This window comes from Phoenix dactylifera, chromosome 3 (genome assembly GCF_009389715.1).
Source record: "Phoenix dactylifera cultivar Barhee BC4 chromosome 3, palm_55x_up_171113_PBpolish2nd_filt_p, whole genome shotgun sequence".
NCBI classification, from domain to species: Eukaryota; Viridiplantae; Streptophyta; class Magnoliopsida; order Arecales; family Arecaceae; genus Phoenix; species Phoenix dactylifera.
In genome coordinates this window covers 13,618,396-13,633,138 of record NC_052394.1, presented here as the reverse complement: position 1 = coordinate 13,633,138, position 14,743 = coordinate 13,618,396, and the positions used below count along the sequence as shown (strand labels likewise).

Sequence of the window (14,743 nt, the reverse complement as noted above, 5' to 3'; positions counted from 1 at the left end):
CTTAGAAAATCTGTGCTTTTGTGTTAGTGTCATTCTGCTTTTGCAAAAGAGTTCACGAGCTCAGGTGTAATGCTGTGAGACTTTCCATTCATGAGTTTTTTTACCGAGCTCTAAGTAATGTTATCTGTTTCGATTTGTTTTTTTATTGGTTCGATTTTGTAGGCTCGTATCCTACTCTGTTAGTCTCATTCTGCTATTCTTATAAAGAAATATTAACAGATTTGATCTACATAGCTGATATTTGAATTTAATTAATATAAAAGATTAAAACATCTGTTGCTAGAGAAAACTTGTGACCCCATAAATCATTCTTTGCATGTGAACATTCAATCTGTTTGCTCCTTAGACCCTAGAAGAGTCAGAAGAAGTTCACTTGGCATGTATGACATGTATACATTCAACTTAACTCTCAGAATCCAGAATTAAGTTGATTTGCAATAGTGGTAACAATATGTAGTGATGAAAGTCAGTGTCAGAACTAAGGTTTGCCGTCTCGATCCCAGAGCCCGCACCGGTGCCATACTAGCACTGAATCGGTATGGTACAATATGGAATCTTTTCGGCGTACCGAGTATTGGTATGTCACCTGTATCGGATAACGATACCAAACTGGTACGGTACGTCTTGTACTGTCCGGTTTGGACCGATACGGCGAACCATGGCCTGAACTATATCTTGTGTCCCCGGCAAGACAGTCAATAGGAACACACCCTGGCCCAGGGTGGACTAAAACTCTTGATGCAGATACCATGAGCTTTTGGCGCTGTATCGACTTGTATGTTATTGGCTTCAGGTGCATGCACATTATCATTGCCACTGAATTTACAAGAAAGGGATGATGAATTACCAAGTCAACTAGGATGGGCACACTCGCATGTTATTTCACTTTTCTTGCATTGTCTATATTGAATGATTATCTTTTGACTCCATCTCTAATGTGATGTCTCTTTCTTCCTTCTGGCAATAGCAATATGAGGCTTATAAGCTCTTATATCATCCGATGTAGCCTTCTATAGTCCTTCCCTTTGTTAGAAACTTCTAGAAGTCCTTGCGACTATAGGTGGATTTTCACAAGCATTTTTTCAGAAAAGATGGCTACTGCTGGTGATACCAACTTTGCTACAAATTTGATCCACAATCCAATCCCCTCTTACTGATGATCGTATATTTGAGCCTTACCATGCCACATTTGAGTCATATAGCCTATGTATTCCTTGCATAGAAATATACCATAATGGTATGCTAGTGAATGAGGTTCCCAGAGGGGTTAGATGTACACGACTTTATCCTTGCATGCAAAGAGATTGTTTCCATATTTCGAACCCATGACCCCCAAGTAATAGTAGAGCAGTCATACTATCATGCTAGAGAAATATACTATAAATCAACCTAATTAGGGCTATTAGATTTCAAATTATATAATTGGCTTCTTTCAACAAAACTTTTAACTATACACTAGCTTGCAAGTATATATTTGACAAATTCAATATGGATTGGATTGCAGGGTTCAACTTAACAATCAAATTCTTCGAAACCAGTTTTTTATGGATTGATCCTTGAAGAATGTTACACCAATATCGACATGATATGCTGATGTGTCTTTTCCAAGCTCTCGCCACTAGTTTCTAGTTGTTAGCCACCGATGATCCGCTGACCAGCAAATGACACATTTACTAAATCTTCTTCAGGAAAAGTATTTCAATCCAAACAAGGGCTGGCCATGCTTTCAATATAAACATAGTAGAACATTCCAATATCTATTTAAAGCTTAATAATTTGGAAAAAAATACATTCCGATGTCTATTTGTAGCCTAATACTTTGTAATAAATCTTCTCTTCATCTAAGAGCTTCCTTCCTGAAGGGGATTCCAACAGCTTCTTGTCATGGTAGCATTTTTGCTTTCTCATTGATATACTGAAGGGGATTTTCTCATGTTCTTTGTTTGTCCTTCCGATCATTTTGTTCTTAAAGGTTTTATTTTTCATGTCTGGAGCAAGACAAAACAGCTTCTTCATTCTAATAAGAACCCGAAAACTTAAGCAAGCAGTTTGTTAGTTATATCTAACAATCTAGGGTATAAAATAAAAGGCAACTTTGTCTTCAGGTTTACATTATCAGTGGTATGCTTTCAAACCTTCTCATTCCGCCAAAGTGATTGTTCCATGGGTACACAAGTGGTGAAGATATTGTATGATAATTTTGTTTGAAAAGGTGCAGAATCATTAATATTTGAAATCAGCTGAAAGATGCAACTTGTCTCTAAACATGGTTTGACCATGAGCATTGAGAGGCAGCAAGCATCTGATACAGAAGGGCATTTTCTTTGCATGATTAAAAACACAAGCACAAACTCACACCTGTTAATGGCCCTCCTTTCTAATTTATCACATCTGCATAGATACTTGATTCCAGATCTTTTAGTAGATCGATTCTGCTGGTTTTCATCAGTCTCCTCCTCAAAGTTCAACCTATTTTTATTTGGGCAAGCAGAATTTGATTCGACAATGGATGTGAGCTATCCATGGAATCATAGACCACTTTCTGAGGAGGCCAGATTAGCCCAAACCTGCGTGGGTATCATTCTATTTCAGCTTCAGAATTCCTCTGTAAAGAAACTCTGAATGCCCTTTCAGATCTGTGGCAGGCAACCTCAAAACTTCTAGTCTGGCTCGACACCACCTCTTCTGTGTTGTGGAGCTGATGTCAAGCTGAACCATCCTCAGTGTTTATTGTCATGATTCACGTTAAGGTGGGGACCAGGAACAAGGGTCAAGTTCCATTTGAGGGCATCATGGTCTTGGCATCCCAAATGAGCGAATAAAATAGATGCAGGTCATGGAATAAATTTTTTAGCTCCAAACTGGCCTAAAGCATTAAGAATTCAGAAGCCTGTTGTTTCTGTTTGTTCTCTTTAATGCACGCTTGCAAAAGAGGGTTGACGAGGGCACTCGAGTAATGTGATAATGGGTTTTATATAAGATTAAACATGTGGGCATTGTTGACTGCTGCTCATGATTGCAAAGGAAGTTAATGATGGTACCTCTGAGGATAGAAGGACTGAACTTCACTGATGTAATGAAATGGAAAAATAATTTTGTTTGTATTCTATTTGGATGTGATGAGTGCTATGCTCTCCCAATGATAGTAAAATAATGTGGATCGTGATTGCTGTTGAGAAGGGCCAATGAGATCTAAGGACGTGGGATGCTTACCTTTCTATCTTGAAGCTTTTGAGTGGCGTTCCTTTTCAGAATATGCACACCACAGCCTAAAAGTGGCTTTTCTCTTCTTGATACTCCATGCACCAAGGTCATGATCTTTGCAGAAGCTTGTATTTGTTATCGCAAATACCACCTTAGCTCTTACTCGGTTTTGAGGATCAGTGGAATGCTTCTAAGAAAAAGAGAACTTTGTAGGGGTTTAACAATGGATGTAAGGCCATCATGTTCAACCAGGAGATGGAAGTATGGATGCCCATGGTGGTTTTAGAATTTATAATGATAATTATCTGAGTGCACAAAAAGAGGAGAAAAGAAAAGGTGATATTAAAAGTACTGAAGAATGGTGCTGATTTTGAGAGCTGCCATAGCTGTATTGAGTAGCCCAAGAGAGAGGCATGCTGAATTATAGTGACTAATCTCTCCTGCTTTTTAAGATATTTCCTCAGTTTCAGGTTTTGTAGAAAGTGGCAAACCCTAACAAGAATCAAACAGAAAAATCTAATAATACATGATCTTTGTTTTGCTTCATTATAAACATGTTTGACTAATGAACTCAAGTGTATTATTAGGTTGACATCTTTTACTCTAATTATGATACTATGACAGAAATATGTGAAAATATATAATCATTTTGATCATTAACTGTTTTCACTTGATATAGAAGCTCTGGTAGGTGTCCTAGAGAAATTTTCCATACCAAATTCAAGAAAAATTAAAGTGTTTGAAATCGAATGAGATTTTCTTCTGCAAAAAAAAAATAAAAAAAATAAAAAAAATCCCAAAGTGAAGATTCATTACAGTTTTGCTTCCTAAATAATAATTAGAACTTTTTTTCAATTGTGTGTTCTATCCTAATGGATCTTAGAGACAAATGCATAGCCTCTTGGCCTTTTTAACATCTCCCAAATTCAACTCGTGGGAGGAGTAAGTGCCAATAATGGTGAATTCAATCAACCAATGAGATGCACCATAGCAGGCCCTTGCTTTTATCTCATTTATATAGCTTTGCTTCCAATAACTACAACTTATATAATAGCCAAATGGGAGATGTGATGGATGATTGTCCCGTTAAATACAGCTTTATCTGGGAAGTCAGGTATGTAGTGGATGACAAAAATAATTATCTCAGATTCTAAAACTGTTGTTTGTTTTATTTCATTTTGTTTATGTTTATTAGAATTGGTAAATTATTTGCAACATCTATGATGCACACAACCCTATGGGGACGTTTGGTAACCCCAACAGGATGATCTATAAATTATTAATCTTATAAAAATATATTATTTTTCATTATAGAATTAATATTTTATTTATACTTATAATAGATTTTTTTAATACTAATAATTATTTTGACTAAAAATAAGATAAATAGGAGTAATATATTAAATATTTTCATTATATAAATATAAAATATAATAATGTATTTCTACTATAATTTAAAATTATCATTCAATAATAATAGGATAATAATATGATTAGTAATATATTATAATATCATATATAATATCATTGATATAATATATTGATGGTAGATTGATATATCAATTTTTCTGCTAAATTGAGGGGTATTTTTGTCTTTAACTTTCAACTCAGGATCATTACCTGGGGCTGGGAGTGATCTTAGATTTTCGACCTTAAGAACGGATATCTCATCACCGAGTTGGGCGATGATTTAAGGAGTGGAGGTAATTTAGGATCACCGCCATGTAGGATCACCGTGGTGCAACTAAACGCGGTATTCTCATCACCTTCATCCATATCACCTTTGATCCTGAGACGATCACTCCATATCAAACGTTTCTTATGAAAACATCTTGGTGTTGTTATAATAGAGATACTAAATTAGCATCATCTCTTCTGTATTTATGGCTTATATTTTGTTCAAAACTATAAATTCATATCATCCATATACAGTTGTGCAATAGCCCTTGTAATAATCTGACAGATATTGTACATATGGGACGTATGTTTCTGATATAATATAATGTTCAGATAGCCGGAGGAAGAGCACCATGGAAGGAAAAAAAAAAAATAACGAAGCGCGGTGCTCATGGGGCCAGCCCGCGGGGGAAGCAAAAAAAAAAAAAGCTCTTTTATTTTTTTTGTCCTTCCGGTGGGGATTGGGACCCACGGCCTCCCCACCCCACCTCGTGGTCTTTCCCTTTCCTTCCTCCCTCTTCAGCCCCAGAATTTATCGAACCGGCTGTGTGTGTTTGAGCACGGATCCACTATAATGTACCGTTTGTATGTAACACTCGATGACTACTATTTAAAAATAAATGGTGGTCAAATAAGATAATTTTACGTGCCAATCGCACATCACTGTTGATAGAGGTCCATTTTTTGATGGCGGCTAATGAAAGTTGCACAGCACTCTATAGTACAAACCACATGCTGCAAAACACATGCTGTAAAAAATATTTGATCTTGCATGTCTTCTTTGTAAGAATGATGTTGAGCATACTTTTGAAGGAGACATTTTTGTCTAAAGAATATGAACAAAACATTAAAAAAAAAAAAATCATGTCCAGATTGCAATTTTAGGAAACAATTTGCCCTAGAACTAAAAAGAACTTATGTTGAATCATACATAATTTGAATTTTAGCATGAAAATAATAAAATTGGAAATGTCATTGTGATAGCTTCCTAGAATATTAAGCTACCCAAACAAGAGAATGGATAAAGAATTTATGTTCTTTTTTCTTTTGAAAGTTATGTGTTTAATATGGAATGTAAGAGTAGAGTCAGTTTTTGAATCTACTTTTTTAGGGGCAAAATCGGTTGCAAAGGATTATTGAGGCTTTTAAAAAACTGTTGAATATAAGTTTGTCTAAAAATTTGCTTATGATCTCTATAAATAAACATGTAACCAATTGTAATTTGGTGAAATTCTCTCAGTAAATAATTTGGTGAACTTAATAGGATTTTTTAGTGATGTTTTTCCATCTCTCTCTCTCTCTCTCTACATCTCTCTCTCTCTCTCTCTTTCCCCTTGTGAGTTGACATGTCTTTCGGTTCTTACTACTGCTAGTCAAGGCTTGAAATGTTTTATAGATTAGCCTTTTTAGGGTTTTAATATATCGAAGAATCCTATAAGCTACCAACAAAAGTTATAGGCATACTTGAATCTTCTTTATCCGTATAAATTGAGACTTTGAGACTGGTAAAAGCAACATACCATTATCGTGGTGTACAAACCAATACATGACATGAAATAACTTGGTATAACCCTATTACTACACTCCACATAGGGCTACAAATGAGTATGGGTAGACTGAGACATGCTCGACCCTGATCCCGACTCGATTTCGTATTCAGATCATGATTTAGAACTAGACCAACCAATTAATTGAGTGGATCGGATCAAGCTAGACGCGAAAAAGATTTTTGACCTATTAGGTTATTTGGATATAGTCGAGATCAATTATGGTCAACCCAACCCGAAATGTTAGGATTTGGGCTAGGATCGAGCCGGGTCGGGTTTGCAATTCCAATTAAGTATCTAGATATTTTTTAATTGAAATATATTAATTAGTAATTAAATATATAATCACTAAAAATTAAACAAAATTAAAAGAGTCAACTTAAACTTGAATTTTGATTTAAAATCTTTTAATTTCATCAAAATAATTTTTTTATTTATAAGTTTAAAAATTATAATTTTTAAAAAATATATCGGTATACTTGAGGGCATTATAATAAGTAATTCACCAAAATAAGTAATGAAATATGAATTTTTAAACATAATTAATTGAAGATAGCTGAAAAAGAGGAATTGGTTTAAATGAGAGTTCATAGAATAAATTAGGAAAAATATTAGAGTGACAAAGAAGATTGTTTATGTGATTTAGGTTTTTGGATCAAGCTAGATCGGATTTGGGATGGTTTGGACCCATTTATTATTGATCCAAATTAGACTTGGATGAATGCAACTTGGATCGGGTTGAAAAATACGTAACCCATACAAGATCCTAATTTAAGGTTAGGTCCAATTTTTGAACCCAATCCAATCTATGGTCTTCAAATATGAGATTGGTCAGGTCTAATCAAGTTGGGTCCGAATCTGATCACTGGTCGACCTGACCTATTTGCAGTCCTACCTCCATAATAGAGATTTTTTTGTCTTGACTTGTTATCTAACTAAGCCTGATATATTTTATTGATCTATTTCTCATCAATTTAGGGCACATTTGGTTTGCGGTCCGAATTGGAATCGGAATAGAGTGGGATAGAAATCGGAACATCCATATCCTATGGGAGGTTTGTAGGCCATCCCTCTGCACCAACACATTCATGCCCTGTGCATCACACCTGTACTTGCTTGATATAAAAATGCGTGTTCACTTGCATGCCCATACTACCAACCTTCACTCTCTATTCAAAGTCCACGGAATTACTAAATAAACCATAGTGTGTGATCAGCATCAGTTAGCCAAGCTCCAACGGAACTTTAATAAATAGGATAGTAGTTAGCAATGTTAGAATTTATCTTTAACTGTGGATTGCCACTGATCAGAATTTTCCATTGTAAAAAAACAGGTTGGATATTAGACCGGTGAATCCCAAAAAGTTTAATATGATTGGTAAAGCTCTTCGAGCCTAGGTACATCTCGGTGATTATTTTTTTGTGTCCAAAATCAAAATTAACCCTAGATCTGGGTCTTTCTCTCCATAAAATACCGTAGCCTATATAAACGGATAATAGCAGTGGTTTGCCTCATCAAGAGCTACCAAATAGAAATTGGAAAGATAGAGAGATTTTTAGCCTAAACACATGCATTACCATGCATCGCCCTGATTATTATTCAGTTTTTTTTTTTTTTTTGTACGTGATTGTAGGCTATCTTCAAGATTTTATCAATGATGGCAATGAATAGTAAATTCCTCTATATGTTTGTTTGATTTTTTAGTGTTGCTATTTGAATTTTTTCTGCAAACAATGCTTCAAGACATGGATTGAAAGGCATCCTTCTGACTCTTCTGCTGCCATTGCTCTCCTTTTCTTTTTTGTTAGAAAGTTGTCATTACTCTTCAATATGCTAGTGACTCCCCAAAACCGTCCTAACAAGAGCATGGCATCCAATAAAAAAAGGCACTCCAAGAAGAAGATAATGATACACCATCATTTCTATGTTCCTGAGATACCTGCTTGGCCTGCTTTGCTTTTCTCTCTCCACTTCATGTGTGTCCTTCAACATATATAACAGGATATAAGAATTGTTAGGACTTCAACGTTCCTATTTCTAACGCACTAGAAAAGTACTTTGCGAGGCGTGCTGTTCCACCAAGATAAAAGATGGGCACAGCCTATGCTTTGCTTGGTCCAAATTAAAGCCCTCCTTTGGCTTCTTCCTTAGACCTCATTCTAGATGTCCTTAGTTTTGATATGTAAAATGCTCCTCAGAAAAAGTTTTGATATGTAAGACGAGGCTGATGAGGGCATGCCAAGATATATATTCTTTTGTCTGAACTGCTCCACACCACACCTCATGTCCTCATGATATTATTTTTGAGTACATAAGCAGCTAGCCGGAGGACCTTTTATATAGTTCACCTAGTTTAGAAAATTGCATCTTAAGAATCTCATCAACAAGGTGGTTTATTTCGATGGTTCGTGAAAACAACTAATATATCAGGAAGTCAAATTAACAAGCATATTGCAAAGTCTTAGCTGATACTTTTGGTATATTGTATCGATCTATGCCTCGTGATAAATCAATTTATACCGATACATTAAGGACCAATCTTATTATGTGGCTTGCATTAGCTGCACCTTTGTATCCTTATGTGATTCTATTTTTTTTTTAACATGTGTCTTGAAATTAATTCATAGAGCTAGCTATCAGGGTCTTGTGATAATATGCGGTCGCGATATTAATTCTAGAACTAATATTTGATCAACTTCATGATATTAATTCATAAACTATAGTTGCGATTCATGCTATATATACTCATGTAATCGAAATCCAAATCCTAACATTATAAAAGAATGATTGATTTTTTTTTTAATTTCTATAATAAGCATGATTAGGTTTGCCTCTTTTAAACCTGTTTTGATTGGGTGAATTAGAGAGATAAAATGAAAAAAAAAAGAGGATTGGAAAGTTCGAATCCTTTATTTGATTAGGAGCTAGAGAGCATAGTTGCATTTCTCACGTTTGGTTAGAAACTTAAAAATAAATATTAACAGAGAGAGAATTAGACGAAAAAGTTAAAATCTCTCATTCTATATGGTAGTCACGAATAACAACAAAAGAAATGAAAACAAGTGATTTCTCCATGCCTCTTTTCCAGAGAGATTTAGAGAGTAAAAAACTAGTCTATTCTCTTCTTTCATATCTGGGGTTCATTACCTTTCCTTCTTTTGGATTAGATTTTCTCGTTTCCTTTTCTTTTCTATAGTGTGTTTTTTTTTCTTTTTTCTCTTCTTGACTTGTGCATCAAACAGGATGTAGATCATGCTAACCTTCTCTGTTTTTCCGATTCTGTGCATTCTCCAAAATCCAAGTCACGTTGATTTATGAACCTTATCTAAATTAAAAACATAATATATTAAATAAATCATAAACAATTTTATGGAGAAGAAATACTAGCATCTAATTCATGACTAATTTTTTTTTATACAACTTACATTTAAAACTTTTAGCAACCGCATGCATCCATCCATATATTATTTTTTGTGAAAACTCCGCGCATATATTATTGATCATTACCCACACAAGCCAATATCTCAGTACAGATCAAAAACCATGCTCATCAAATAGAAGGAAACTACATAGTAAGAGAGACACAAAAAAAAAAGAAGAAGAAAAGGAGTGGCTTTACACTAGTACTCCAAAAGCCTTTTATATGCCCGGCGAGCGATATTGAAAGAGAAAGTAATGCTAAGCCGGGCCGGCCACCCATGGCGGTGCGGCCGCACAACGTACGAAAACCCGGGCGTGCGAGCCCCAGAAATAGCAGCCGCGAACATCGTCCAACCGTACGACCCAAACGCGCGCACGCACGCACGCACGCACTCTCTGTCTATTTAATATACTATTAGTAGGGAACCATTAACGGCTCTGAAAGCAACCACACCCACTTGTGCGCACGCGGCGCCCACCTCTGGGGCCCGCTACCCACTCACCGGTCCGTAACCTCACACCACACGTGACGCGGGCCCCGCCTCTCCCGCTCTCACACGGTGGCCCCCACTACCATGGTGGCGGCGCCGGCCTCGGTCACCGGCACCACTGTTCCATTGGCCAAAATGCTCTTCCCCTCCTTGCCGCAGCTGCTCGCAACGAAGAAGACCTCCTCCTCCTGCCCCTCATCCTTCTCTTCTACCTTCTCGTCTTGGTTCAAAAATTTCTGAACAGTCTCAATGCTGGGTCTGCTCACAAGCTCGCCCCAGGCCTCGTCCGCCTCCTCTCCTCGCTTCCGAAACACGTCGGTGGCGTCGACGCGGCGGACGTCCCACCCCGGCAGCGCCCGCAGCCGATTAATCTTCTGCAGCTGGCAGCAGGTCAGCTTGCAGGTGCTGGCCTTGATCTCGTCGATGGCCGCCTCCAGCAGCCTCGCCTTCGCCCCCTCGTCGGCCCCCTCCCCCTCGGCCCGCAGGTAGCCGTCCATCTCCGGCACGCCGATCGCCTTCCGAATCCCTCTACCGTAGTCGGCCTCGGGGTCGAATATCCCCCGCACCTCCTCCACCAGCCCGCGCTCCAGCATGCGGTCCACCCGCTCGGCCACGAACTGGTGCAGCTCCTTCGACTGCACGTCCACCCACAGGAAGCAGCACTCGTACCTCGACCGGAACTCCCTCCCCGCCCCGTCGATCAATTCCTCGATGTACGAATTCGAGCCCCCCGCGACGACCGGCAGCCGCCCGCGCCGCGCGATCGCGTCCACCGCCCGCCCGGCCGCGCGGCGGAAGTCGGAAGCGGTAAACTCGGCATCCCGGGGGACCCCGCCGAGGAGGTGGTGGGGGATGCCGCAAGTCTCCTCGTCGGTGACCTTGTTGGTGACGACGTCGAGGCCGTCGTACAGCTGCATTTTGTCGGAGTTGACGACCTCGCCGCCGAAGTGAACCGCCAGGTCGATTGCCAGCCTCGACTTGCCGGTGCCGGTCGCTCCCATCACCACCACCACCTTGCCCTTCCGAACGCGTGTTTGGAAGGAGCCCATAGGAAATGTCGGCCTTCCGGCCTGCCGGCACCCAACTGAAGGAATTCTCGGAAAGTACACCTGGTTCATAGTGGCGAGCAACATCATGAGACAATAACCAGAGCAGAAAGAAGAACACCAGAGCTATCTATCTAGAGCCTAGCATCCTTGAGCACCCAGCTTATCTCAGCAGAAGTACTCCTGTAAGCCATGAAAACCACTTCTTTTAAAACTTTGTGATCGGATACTATATGACCTAGAGAGCAAGAGGATTTTGTACATATATATGGACAAAGCTGGTTGTATCTATCAGAAGATAGGGTAACTTCTCTTTTTCTTGCCAAAAAGTAAAAACAGAAGAAAAAAAAAGGAGCTATCGAAGACGCGGCGCATGGGATTAAATGTACACTTACTGCAATTATTAGCCTCTATGTTTGCTTCTGGTTACGTTTGACTTCTTGTGTGCGATGCAAGAGTCTGTGATGGTGGAGTTAGGTAGAGAATTGAAGAGGGAGAAGGAGAAGCAACGATAGTTGCTTTGGACAGGGAAGGGGTGGAGGAGGTATCTTTCTTTTGGCACTCAGAAGAGGGAGAGTGGAAGTGCTTTTTATAGCCTCGGTTGCAGTCCACTGAATCCAATGCAATGAAGGAGAGCCATAGACTTTTGCCATATGTCTGACTAAGAGAGCATATATATGTAGTAGTGAGTAGGGACAAGTTCAGGAGGTGGCACAGCTTCACCATGACCTCTCCTTAGATATCAAGCTCGCATCTTTTTTAATTACTTTTGGGTTTGGATTTTGGAAGCCCATCGATTCGTATTTACTAGAGAGAGAGAGAGAGAGAGAGAGAGGGATTAGCAGGAACATGGTGCAAGTAGAGTGAAAATTATATGGATTCGGTGGGCTTCAAGCCGCTTACTAGTGTTGTTTAGGTCCATTTCACTCAATGTATCTTTGAGATGTGATTGGATTATTAGCACGGGTTTTAAAGTGTATAATGTATGACAGATGGATTCGAAGTGAGAACTTAGTTTCCACTTCATACTGAACCTAAACCACAGAATCGGCACCCAATGCTTACTAATTTGGGCATCTCAAAGATAAATATATATTTTATCATGTTAGATATCAATGTTGCAAAGCACGACAATATATAGAATACTAATGGGCAGGGCGACGTGTCTGGAGAGAGCCTTTAGTTGACAGTTTAATTATTAATTTATAGGTTAAGAACTCCACTCTTGGATTTATTATTTTGTTAAGTCTTCACCTAGGAGTTCTTTGGTTCTAATAGTTTTCTTTTCTCTTCTTTTTTTTGTAAACGTAGCTTAGCTACCAAAGGTTATGATTCCATTTGAAAAATCTATGTTGATTTGTTAATGGTGTGAGGGTCCTTATCTTCTTGAAAAGAAGGCAATAAGGTGGGCAGGGGCCGGGTTGTTTTCTCACAAAGCAGTGGGCAAGAAAGGCCCTTTAATTAGTGGTTTGTGACGTTCATAATCCCATATAGTGGCCGAGAGGACCTGCTAAAAGTACAAAGATATGTACCCGTTCTATACGAGTATTGTTTCGTGCTTTACCTTCCACTGGTCTAAATCAATTTGAAATAACATGACAATTTAGTGATGGGATGAAGATTTTCAGGGAGTTTGGGATTAGCTTGGGGCTCCAACATTAGCCAATGAAAGCATGGGAAACTTGAAGGTCTAGAAATATTATTTGGAATGGCATTGTAGGGCTTCTTTATATTGCATATATGGAAACTTTGAGGTTTATGTATTTGAATGCTATGGAATGTAAAACTTTGAAACTGCTAGAAATGAGAGCAAGAGCTTGCGTGTGATTTTTCTTTTCTTTCCAATGTACGTACCATTTGACAAATAGGTCTCACTGTGCATATTAAGGAAAGAAGAAAAGAAGAAAAGGAAAAAAAAAGGCCTATTAACATTTATAACTATAGAAGACACCTAAAATTTAAAATGTGATTCATATGTCTCCAAGTCATTTCCTTGATAGAACTTCATCTAGCATTGACTTATCTTGGAGCATCTACCTCTAGAATGACATTGTGTTTGTCAATTGCAAGGTCTTTGTGAGGCTCGGCCTGGTCCATTTATTAGCGAAGTCCATGTATGGCTAAGCCTTTGGGCTGGCTTGGTGTCAAAGCAAGGCTTGAAGGCATGCTCCCAATTCTAGTTGGGGTAGAGCGCTTTTTTGAGATGGAGACGGCCTTGCCTCCACCTCAAACTCTATCAAGGCAAGGGGGGAACTCTCTGCAGGCTATTTAATTCCCGCAACTCCTCCATGGGGCCGCACCCACCCACATACTTTCCTCTTCTTGTCTCTTTCTTTGGATTTTCACCACCATCCACCACCATTACCGTAGCCATAGCCAATTCTTGTCGGAGACGAGGTAACGGAGTCTCAACTCGCTCTCTCTCTCCCACCTCCCTCCCTCTGCTCCAATTGTTATTTTTGTTTTAAATTGACGTTTATCGTGTCTTGAGGTAAAGAAGAGGCCTTCGGTCAATGTTGCCGGAAGTGAAGGCCGTCGAAACAAAAAAGCCGCCCCGCCACAGCAGGCAGAGTATTCCTGATTTATCCATTAGGTCAATCTGGTTGGTTCTTTGCGCTCCGTTTTGGTGTATCAATTATGTTTCGATTCATCCTCTTCTTCCAAAGATTTCATAATTGGACATTGAACCCATTTCATATAATAGGAGTTGTAGGTAGGTCACTTCAGGGCAAACGAATAATTTATCATAAAAAGGATGAGCTTCAAAAGAATGATTTAGAGTTCTTAAAAAGTAAAACCATGCAGTACCATATATAAGATAGATCTTCTAAAGAATAAAGGTTCCTAAAAATTCTTGCTAGTATGGGTACATTTGTATCTATATGCATCAAGATGCCGATACATGAATCTCTCGGTTCGAGAAATAAGAGGAACAAACCATTTTTTTGACTCTTTGTCAAATTCGAGAAATGTTGGTTAATTGTATTTTTGTATATTTTAATATAGTTATATGATTTGGAGTAATATTTCCTATTGGATCTCTTTGAATTCTATTTTTGAAGCTAAGATAGGATCTATTCATTAAAACATCGATTCCATACCTTTCTTATGTACCCATAGGTACGATATCGGATTTGAATCAGATATCGGATCAATCTATGTTGATTGGCTGCCTCTATTATGTCCATCCTTTGGAACATATTACGGCCCTAGGCGGAAAAAGCCAATATCGAGGTATCAAACTTTCCCATCGATGTGAACTCCCAGGGAAGTCAGTTTCTTTTCCTGCATGTTCCATTCGAGAAGCACCGCCATTAGCCTATTTGCTAGTGAGGAATCACTAGAATTCGAATTGGA

At 38.7% G+C, this 14,743-nt stretch overlaps 2 protein-coding genes across 4 annotated transcripts in view; one reads left to right on the top strand and one right to left on the bottom strand.

The window, feature by feature from the left end:
* The window catches only part of LOC103707999 (UPF0613 protein PB24D3.06c-like), a 35,229-nt gene extending 33,244 nt beyond the window's left edge, over positions 1-1,985 (top strand). For both annotated transcript variants that reach the window (XM_026804992.2, XM_008792744.4), the window contains one exon: positions 1,505-1,985. In XM_026804992.2, coding sequence (XP_026660793.1) covers positions 1,505-1,553 — 49 coding nt within the window. In that variant the 3' untranslated portion in view covers positions 1,554-1,985. The remainder of the gene's footprint in view (positions 1-1,504) is intronic.
* A 7,911-nt stretch (positions 1,986-9,896) lies between these two features.
* On the bottom strand, positions 9,897-12,012 carry LOC103708034 (adenylate isopentenyltransferase 5, chloroplastic). 2 transcript variants are annotated; one of them, XM_039124027.1, is made up of 2 exons: positions 11,782-12,012; positions 9,897-11,449 (listed from the first exon to the last, which is right to left on the bottom strand). In XM_039124027.1, exon 2 carries the CDS (start codon positions 11,387-11,389, stop codon positions 10,403-10,405), a length of 987 nt encoding a protein of 328 aa, XP_038979955.1. In that variant the 5' UTR covers positions 11,390-11,449; positions 11,782-12,012; the 3' UTR covers positions 9,897-10,402. The 2 variants fall into 2 exon arrangements, with proteins under 2 accessions (XP_038979955.1, XP_008791009.3); XM_008792787.4 differs by lacking the exon at positions 11,782-12,012 and having other exon boundaries at positions 9,897-11,606.
* Positions 12,013-14,743: the final 2,731 nt, after the last annotated feature.

Excerpts from the sequence above, each read along its gene's own strand:
- LOC103708034 (XM_008792787.4), bottom strand. The coding sequence starts at position 11,476 with ATGATGTTGCTCGCCACTATGAACCAGGTGTACTTTCCGAGAATTCCT.